General features: G+C 35.2%; 1 protein-coding gene across 2 annotated transcripts in view; it reads left to right on the plus strand.

Annotated features, from left to right (window-relative positions):
* The window catches only part of LOC136832508 (uncharacterized), an 82305-nt gene that overhangs the window by 25785 nt on the left and 46111 nt on the right, over positions 1 to 10409 (plus strand). For both annotated transcript variants that reach the window (XM_067093416.1, XM_067093415.1), the window contains exon 2: positions 7038 to 7132. In XM_067093416.1, coding sequence (XP_066949517.1) covers positions 7038 to 7132 — 95 coding nt within the window. The remainder of the gene's footprint in view (positions 1 to 7037; positions 7133 to 10409) is intronic.

Genomic DNA, 10409 nt, shown 5'->3' on the forward strand with positions numbered 1-10409 from the left:
TCACCGAGGGGGAGGTGTTGGTCTAAATATAGAAGAAGTAATCTATACTCACGAAACTTAACAAATTCTCTGCTTGTGAAGACTTGCGGATCGTTCGGGTAAATGATTCAGCGTTAGTTTCGTTTCCATTCATTTTTCATAAATACCATTCGTGGATGTTCCCTCGTATTTCTTCGCTTCTGCTACTGGCATGGACTTTTGTTGTTTACAGACAGACCAGGAGATTCATTCATACAAAATTAATGAAATTGAATTATGGAGAGGATAGTAAATATTAAAGAAAAATAAGCATGTTGTTTATAGCAAGCCAAATGAATATTTATAGTTCACAAAATAAAGGTTTTTATAATACTTAAAGGATGTGAATGTTCAGGATTCTTACGAATGCTTAGAATGACACTACAATTAAAAACACCATTCTCTGAAACGCCTTCGTGAGAAGAGAGCCACCGAGCAGAGCCTTTAACAGATGATAAGTCCTAAATACAACCGCTTGCCAGGGAATAAGAACCCCTCTCCACGACCCCCCGCCCCCGAAACCCCGCCACCCAAGTTCCCACCACCAGCCTTTCGAGAAGAAAGCCTTTATCTACATTGTAGAGTGTTTTCATGATAGGTAATATACCAAATTTATGTCAGTTCATTGTTGAGAGAGAATTTCAAGCAAACTTGATATCATTATCGAATGTAATACATACCGACTTTATTTCAACATGTATACCTTATCATAAAACTGATTTGGAGTAAACGCCACATAGCGTTGCAAGAACTTCTGTTTCTGTAACGTATTTATAGAGCGTATATATGCGCAATAATCTACCTCTTTCATGACTAGGGAAAGATTTCACGCATATGATAAAGCCTTAAGCAAATCTCTTTTCTATTTTTAATTGTTTCTTGGGCGGCTCAAGATATAACAAAGTGAAGCTCTTTCACGATTAAAATCGAAATGGAGTTGTGATGTTCCTTGGTAACTTGAAAGGCAATCAGTCGCTTGATCTCTCAACAGATCAGAAATCAATATCGTCAGAATCCGTTGTCTTTAAATGAGAAGCAATACTCGTGTCAATAATACGACTGTCTCTGGTCTAGTGAAAGTTACTGGTAATTCGGTTCGCCTAAAGAGGAGAGTATTTATTATAACATGAAAAGAGGGAATGTAAGAGGTTTTTATGCTTTTTTATGTCACAAACAAGCACACACACATATTCACACATACAGAGAAAGAGAGAGAAAACGAAAGAGACGAAGAGAATTACGAATTTTTGAGCTGTTGTCGTCCCGCTGCGCGGCCCAATCTTCGAAGATGTAATTACAGGACCAAAAACCCCAGTAATTCGTCACTGATGAGAGATCCATTCTGGCGTTCGCTGCTACAACACTTCGCCCCTCGGGTTCCAGAATGGATTTCAATGGCGAAACCTTTTAAAGCTCTCTCGAGGTCTCGTAATAATGGATTCCGTTACAGGAGGGTTAGCGCGGGGGGTTGTGTTGGCGCCAAAATAGGCGACTCGGTCTATCATTCACGCATTGGCGGGGAATAGTTGCATCGTTCTTTTCTCCATTTGAATAAAAGTGCTGTTTTTATTATTCTTGAGTTCTCTCTTTCTTTCTTCTTTCAATCATCAGCTGAAAACCCTGGCGGAATATAAACCCAGTGGGAAATCGCTTGCAGATAGAGAGACGAGTTATAGGAAAAGGTGACGTATTGATAAATATAAGGGAACAGGCAATAAACCGATGCACCTGAATTCGGGAGACAGTATACGTGGGCCTCTTGCATAAAAAAAAAAATCTGGGCGCAGTAAAATTTCAACCTTTAAGTTTTTATTTTAGAGGCGCCACGGTTATGTACCTTTTATCTGCAACCTGGAAAGTGAAATTTACAGAATCGACGCATTTGTTCAACTTCAGCAAACGACGGGACTGAGATATGTCTATCGGCCGCAGCAAACCGAACTTCACAACAACGCAATGACGATTACCTACAGAACATTCTGGTCTATAATTCTGCCACTCGGGGAAAAAAAAAGCTGTTTCCTTCTAAACAAAACAATAAATAAGTATTTCACTCCGCGAATGAAATGGGAATTGAAGTGAATGAATAATTCCCATTCCCAGCGACTACTTACGCCTTTCGTTGTAGTGAAAGGTTACGTAATCCTAAGGACGCCGCTGTAATGTTTCTCAGCTTGAAAGTTTCCTAATGTCGTTGAGTTTTCTTCAAGATCTCGGGTCCCCTATCGAACCCGGTTCGCCAGACGGACCCGGACACATCGCCTGGGTCTCTTTTGGGTTACGGCTTTCTGGATCATTTCACTAACGGAAGTGGAAACCAACATTTCTCCTCTCTCTCTCTCTCTCGCTCTCTTTGTCTGTCAGGTATTGGGAAGATAGAAAGAGAGCGAGAGAGAGAGAGAGAGAGAGAGAGAGAGAGAGAGAGAGAGAGAGAGAGAGAGAGTTAATGCTTCTTGAAATATAAAATACAGTTTCTCCTGAGAGAGAGAGAGAGAGAGAGAGAGAGAGAGAGAGAGAGAGAGAGAGAGAGAGAGAGAGAGAGAGAGAGAGAGAGAGAGAGTTAACGCTTCTTGAAATATAAAATACAGTTTCTCCTGAGAGAGAGAGAGAGAGAGAGAGAGAGAGAGAGAGAGAGAGAGAGAGTTATCGTGACGCTATTTCTCGTAACATACAACATGATTCTGCTTCCTGATAGGGCACATAATCACAGGTACTTATGATGTATCTTTATTTGATGAGGCGGCTAAGATATTACAGCCATTGTCATAACTATCTCTATAAATATCTGGAAAAAGTAATGAAGTGGGATGTGAATATGCTGATGTAGATTTATGGTTGATTGTAGATCGGCCCTGATACGTTTTCTTACGAATGGTCCGTTAAATAACATTGCGAGTGAATGAAAAACTTGGTGTGTGTGTGTGTACGTCCGTATAAATAAATAAATAAATAAATAAATAAATAAATAATAAAAAAAAAAAAAAAAAAAAAAAAAAAAAAAATATATATATATATATATATATATATATATATATATATATATATATATATATATATATATATATATATATATATATATATATAAAATTTCAAGTCATCCACCTACCGCCATATATATTAGTAACGCCTCCTGGGATCCTCTGTTTTGAAGGGAAAGGCGTAATTCTCAAAGAAACCTATGTCCGGACACGCATTTGTTGTTTGTGGGTGTATGTGAGCGTTTGTATGTGTGTGTGTGTGTGTATAGTGAACGTCATCACCTCATAAGGGTAGAGCCTTTTGTTCAAGCTGGTTTCTTGCTCAGACAAGATATGTCCGGTCCATTATGTTAATTGTTCTTTGTTCTTTTATGCGTTGCTTTTGTTTGGTCTGAATTGTTTTTTGGTCAAAAGAGGTATCGTTTTGTTCCTCGTCCACTTGCGTGGGTGGGACAAAATTCTTGTATTAGAAGCATTAGACAGAACAAAATATATATATATATATATATATATATATATATATAATGTTTAACTTTATCACATACACAATTGTTCTGTGCATTAGTAGAATTACTAACAGGACCTCATTCAAACTGGATGGTATCTAATGGAGTATTTGTTCAGGAAAAGTTACGGATACCTGATACTCAGGACTGTTTGTCCAAGGGAGCTTGTAACTTTTTCTGAATAAATACTCCATTAGATACCATCCAGTTTGAATGAGGTCCTGTTAGTAAAATATATGTTTGTGTGTGTATTTGTGTGAGCGTGCATATGTATTAGTGTTTTAACTCGTACAGCGTTCTCGCGTATGCGTGCTGTCGATATCTGAGAGCAAACGAAACTATTTCATATGGGTATATGTCAGTATACCTGGGAGACAAGGTTTAGCAAAAATTTTATTAGTACCCGCAGCGATTCGATATCTATTTACGAGAGTTGTATAAAGAGATCTTATTTATCTGCGTCTTATCTTAGGCTTCTTTCTCATGGTAAATTTTGATAAGGATTATTTTACATGAAACCGCATTGTAAATTTCTAAATCACAACGAATCGTTAGGTATGGTTCGCCTAATCAGAGAAAGAACAAGCAATTTTTGTTAACTACTTAATCCCGTTCTCCTGAATGCCTGCATCAGATCTCTCCTCCGTCACGTAACTGCACCTTAAATATCATCTAAATTCCCTTCACCAAACGTCATACAAAAAAAAAAATCCATGATCTAAAAAAAGCTGACCTTGATCGCATGATTCTCAAAAAAAAGAAGGAAAAAATTAAAGCCACCTTTTCATTGCATGATTTCAATACAGAATGCTGAGTCGCTTGGATTCACCGCGTCCGCATGCAACGCATATGATTGAGATGAAGATAGCTTTAGCCTGCAATCAAAAAGATTATTTGCTGGCTTTTTCTGGAGGTCTTGAAATGCACATCTGACTGTTTTTCATCTATTTTTATTATGCTTGGGATTTAATAGAGAAATACCATTTCGTAAGCCTTAGGGGGTAAAATCATATTGAACGGAAATGGAAGTTTGTCAACAATTTCATGGTCATAATAGATAAATCATTTTAAAATGTACTATTGTAACAGTAGCAGTCTTCATTTGATGCTAATGTTCACGGCCAATGAAATGCAACTCAAATAGTTTTAACCCTTATGAAGGAAAAATAACACGACACTTGGGCAGAAAAAAAATACAGCAATAGAGTACATTTCCCTGCCATGTCGAACTCCCTGTGAGCACTAATCTCCATTGGCCAGAAGCTGTTAGTTGTGGGGATTCAAACGAAATAGTACAGCTTAAGAGAAGACATAACGTCCAATAACAGTAATAGCCAGTAACAGTAATAGTAAATTTTATTTCTGAACATTAATAGTAAATAATATTAATACTAAATTTTATCTCTGAAATCTACGGTAACAGCGCATAGGTTTTCAGTTTCACAATCCTGGAACATTTGAGATTAGGACTGCCCCCAAAGGTGACAGTCCTATCTCGCGCAGAATCTTAATCCCTCGTTGCTAGACATGACGTCCACGTTTCGTAAAATTCTCGTAAAAATCCACACATTACATTTTACGTGATTCTGCTAACGTACAGACAAGCATTTAAGGAAAATCGAGGTCCCTTTCGCTGGACTCCAGAGGTCTGGATTTTTGAAGAAGCTTTTTCAAGGGAGAGTTTTGGCTTATGAAGTTTTTTTTATTTTTGCATATATTTTCTTTCAGGCTTGCAAGTCCATTTCCTTGACATAAACGTCTATTAGTTTCCGGATTTATGTCCAGTGGATATAGTTTGCATCTTACAAATATGTCTTTGTATTTGTCCGTGTCTACGATAAACCTCCCAATCTGTTTTCTTATTTACTTGCTATATTTATTCTGCGTCAGTTTGTCAGTTATAATTTCATTTTGTGCGAGAGGACGACAATGAAAGAAAATATAGAAACTACAGGTCGCTCAGAAATCATAATCCCATACCATGATAAACAAGAGAAAATAAATCGACCCAAAAAGTGGTATACTGGAATTCCTTCAGTATTTGAATTTTTTTCTCACAATTCTCCAAAATCCCTCGATGAAGGAGCGGGTAGGGAATTGGGGAGGACAAAGATTAAGGGTGGGTGGGTTGGGGGGGGGTGGAGTGGTTCAGGAACGGATGTTGGTACGAAGGATGGCCGAGGGGGCTTAAGATATTGGGGAAAAATGTTGGGAAAATCGCAGAAAAACTACTTGATCCTCTTCGCATTTGATCCAATACAATAAACAAAATTGGAAAGGGACACAAAGTGTCTTCTGCTTTCACCAAGATGGGATAGGGATTCTTTCTTCCTCGAGCGCGCGCGCGCGCACAGATTCAGACACAGACACAGACGAAGGCGAACAGACACACACACATATGTGTATATATATATATATATATATATATATATATATATATATATACATATGTTTATACATGTATGTTTATATATGCTATTTACATATATATTTATATACATATATATATATAAATATATATATATATATATATATATATATATATATATATATATATATATATATATATATATATATATATATATATATATATATATATATATATATATATATGCCTATTTCCCTAGAGGGTGGCTCCAGAAAGAGCTACAATCCCTGTTTTCATAAATTATTTTGGAATGAGGATGGCAACTCCATACCTTCAAAAGCATGGCTTTGACTCACAACAGTTGGTCCAACTGACAGATACCTGATCAACTGCATAGATCAGGAAAGGAGAATTTTTCTCTTCTCTGTCTCTTATCTTGCAAAGAAAGAGTCTATCTACACAGAGGACTGTAGAAAGACTTCTTGAAGCTCGAGGTATCATCTCCTGGGGTCACCTTCGTTCACCTGATTGAGGACATAATGGTTTCAGGTTACCACAGTCACTGAATGAGAAACCACCTGATGCTACAAGATGAGAGTAAACTCGAATGATCTGACGACGCCTCAGAAGGGGGGCGGGTCTCTACTTGATAATAGAATGTCGATGGCTCTAGACAGCACTTTGCTCCTGAGGGAACAGTGTGGCCTCTTGATCTGAAATCGATTTTAGTCATTCAGACGAGGTCCTAATCCGAATGAGAGATGTCATTTGGACTTGTGTTTCGATGGACAGATTTTATTTTGACTGCAAGGACGTTTGGGTGTGAAGGTGCTGAGGTTATTAGGAGGTTTGAAGGTGTAAAACAATGCAAACCTTTAAATTATCTGATTTTAATCTCGCTAAATTTCTTATTTTATATTATTATTATTATTATTATTATTATTATTATTATTATTATTATTATTGTTATTATTATTATTATTATTATTATTATTCAGAAGATGAACCCTATTATAATATGGAACATACCCATAGGAGCCACTGACTTGAAATTCAAACTTCCAAAGATTATTGGGTTCAAGTACCAAAACCATTTTTCACTCTGTTGGTGAAAGCTAAAAAGCAGAAGCGCCGTCTAATATCATCGTTTTTCTTTTTCTTTTCCAGACCATGAAGTCCGCTATCTTATGCCCCCAACTCAAAGGACGCGCTACCAGACCAAAGTGTTTCAGCAGTCCGTCACAATACTCATCAAGTTACAGGTAAAAGTCTCCATATTTTTAAATTAATAAATTGAATATCCCTGAAATCACGTACACACACATCTATATATTTATACATATATATATATATATATATATATATATATATATATATATATATATATATATATATATATATATATATATATATATATATATATATATATACATATATATATACATGAATAAAAACAAAATCGCCGAGGAAAGAGAAACACTGGAGTGCTGCGAGGCCTTCCGACTGTCGTCTGCTAAGTAAAGGACGACAGTCGAAAGGCCTCGCAGCACTCCTGTGTTTCTCTTTTCTTCGTCGATTTTGTCTTTATTTATATATTCATCAAGTTCAAAATTTGCGTGATTCAGTTATACATATATAAATATATATATATCATATATATATATATATATAAAATATATAATAAAATATATATATATATATATATATATATATCTATACATATACATACATACATACATACATATATACACACACACACACAGAAAGCACCACGTGCATTTACATGCAAATCCTAATTTCCAAAGATAGTCTAATTGGAGTTTTGGCGAGATATGCATATGCAATAAGAGATACGACGAACCTACACGAATTCCAGGACCATAATACCACCTCATCTTTAACTGGCCCTAATTGAGTAAACTCTGAGGCTTTGTTAGATAATGTCACATTATGCATCTTTCGTCCGCTGAATCATTTATTGGCACTTATTAGTGAGAGAGAGAGAGAGAGAGAGAGAGAGAGAGAGAGAGAGAGAGAGAGAGAGAGAGAGAGAGAGAGAGCTAGCTCAATTGTCTCGTCAAGTTTTATCTCATGGGGTAAATGACAGCCATTGAATTCGAGTGGGTTAAGGGTATTATGATTTAAACATGACGGGGAAACAATTGGTCCCGTTGTTCTGTCGAAATCTCTTTTATGTCCTGATATGAGGAGGATGAGATGAAAACTGCATGTCCGTATTATCTCTACAGAATGATCTAGACGTTTCAAGGTTGCAGGTTGGGAGGTATTGTAAATACAAGGTTACCTTTATGGTGTGAGTCATTTGTAGTGTACAGAATCTATGCAGCGCTTATATGTTAGGTTTCGAATTTCAACTGTGAAAAGTAAAAAGGTATATTTTAGTATAACAGGCAAATGAAGCCGCGCACCTTTTTTTTTTTAACCTACTCTCCAGAACGTTAGAAAATAGAGAGGATTTTCCTCGACCTTACACTGAATTCTTTTTAAGGGAACAAGGAAAAACAAAAAGAATTCTCCTTTAAGGAAAAGAAAAAGAAAGAGAGGAGATTTTGTGTGTAGCTTGCAGCTAATTCCCTTAACGACAAAAAAGGAATTTGGGAAAGAAGGGGTTCCTGTTTCCATTGAAGACAGCTTTCATTAGGAATACAAGTTAATGAAGAGGGAATTTCTTAACGCAGGGTATAGAGAAGCGTGAAAGTCTTGAAAGTATATTAAGCGTGAAACAATGAAACATGTTTTGCTTTTAGACTTTTGTGAAAGCCTAAAAAAGCACAGAAAAATGTGAAACAATGAAACATGTTTCACTTTACAGACTATTGTGAAAGCCTTAGAAGTACAGAAAAGAGTGAAACAGTGAAACATGTTTCACTTTTACGACTTTTATGAAAGTCTTTAAAAGTACAGAAAAGAGTAAAGCAATGAAATTCTTAAAAATAAGAACAGAGTGAAACAATGAAACTTGTTTCACTTTAAAGACTTTTATGAAAGTCATAAAAGTACAGAAAAGTGAGACAATGAAGCATGTTTCACTTTCAAGACTTTTGTGAGTCTTAAAAGTATAGAAAAGGGTGCAACAATGAAACATGTTTCACAATAAAGACTTCTGTGAAAGTCTTAAAAGTATAGAAAAGAGTGAAACAATGAAACACGTTTCATTTTTAAGACTCTTTATAGAAACGGGATGAGAATCAGCGTAACGCGACGATAATGCTCTCACCTATATAAATAACCGATGTAAGTACAAAAGCTTTAAAATATCTTTTTATAATACTCTCGGTGATATTCCTCCTTGACTATCAGAAAAAGTTAGAATGGCTGCATTGTTCGGATTGCTTTAAAAAGAAATGGAATTTTTCCACCTCAAAAGCGCCGTCTGAGAATACAGGAATAAAAAGATGGAATTTTTTTATTTCGCCAAAAGCCACTTTCACTAAATGAAAGATATAGACCGAATATTCCTTTAGAAAATAACTGTAGAGATACAAAATAACTGGAGGAAGGGTCCATGGTATATATATATATATATATATATATATATATATATATATATATATATATATATATATATATATATATATATATATATATATTCTGTATATTTCAGATTGTTTCATTAAAGCTCACAGGCAGTATAAAAATGGGAAGTTTTTATACCTTTGAAAATATGACTGTTAGAAATTCAGACATACAGAAATAAAGGCCTCTCGCACTGGAAAATATTCCAGCCTTGAGAATATGAAACGAAAGAATATTAAAGAATGTAAGAGAATATACAAATGTAGAATTATATTACATCTTTCCCTGGACTTCTCTTGTGTAATGCAGTTACATGACAACAAATGGTAATCTAATAACTTTAGAAAAACCGTGTTAAAATACACGCCAACAAAAACGCAGTAAGTTTAGGCCCCTTTGAAGGCATTTATTTTTAAAATGCAACATAATGGGAAGGTTTATTTTTCACGTTAGAAGTTTATATTTAAAATGTAACAAGATGGAAAGAATTGTTTTTCACCTAAGAAAAATCGAGTGTAGGATAAGCAGGTTATGAGATGACAAGATATCTAATTTCTTGTCTGATAATAAAAAGACGATAGAAATATGTTGTTTTCTCCACAAACAAAAATTAGATTTTCAAATAATTAAAGGAGGTTTACTTGATTAACTCATAAAAATAGGGTGTGGTTTTGGCTATCATTTCAAAAATTTAACAAGAGGTAGAAAGATTTTTTGAAAACCTTTCATTCCCATCATTAAAAAAAATAGTTGTAGGAAAACAGAATGTGGGGATACGTTCCCCTTCCATTATGGTGAAAGATTGAATAATTAAAATGAGAATTAAGAAAAGAGATAAAGGATTTCCTTAATTTTAAGTTCCACACTCTTCCTCTCAATTAAAGAGAAGATTACCTTTTAACTTTCAAAAAACACCTCTCTAAAGGCAAAAGGGAAAAAGAAAAGGATTCCAACTTAACTTTAAGAAAATCTTTTTCTCTTTCACAAAAGAAAGATAATTAG

This window comes from Macrobrachium rosenbergii, chromosome 50 (genome assembly GCF_040412425.1).
Source record: "Macrobrachium rosenbergii isolate ZJJX-2024 chromosome 50, ASM4041242v1, whole genome shotgun sequence".
Taxonomy (NCBI): Eukaryota; Metazoa; Arthropoda; class Malacostraca; order Decapoda; family Palaemonidae; genus Macrobrachium; species Macrobrachium rosenbergii.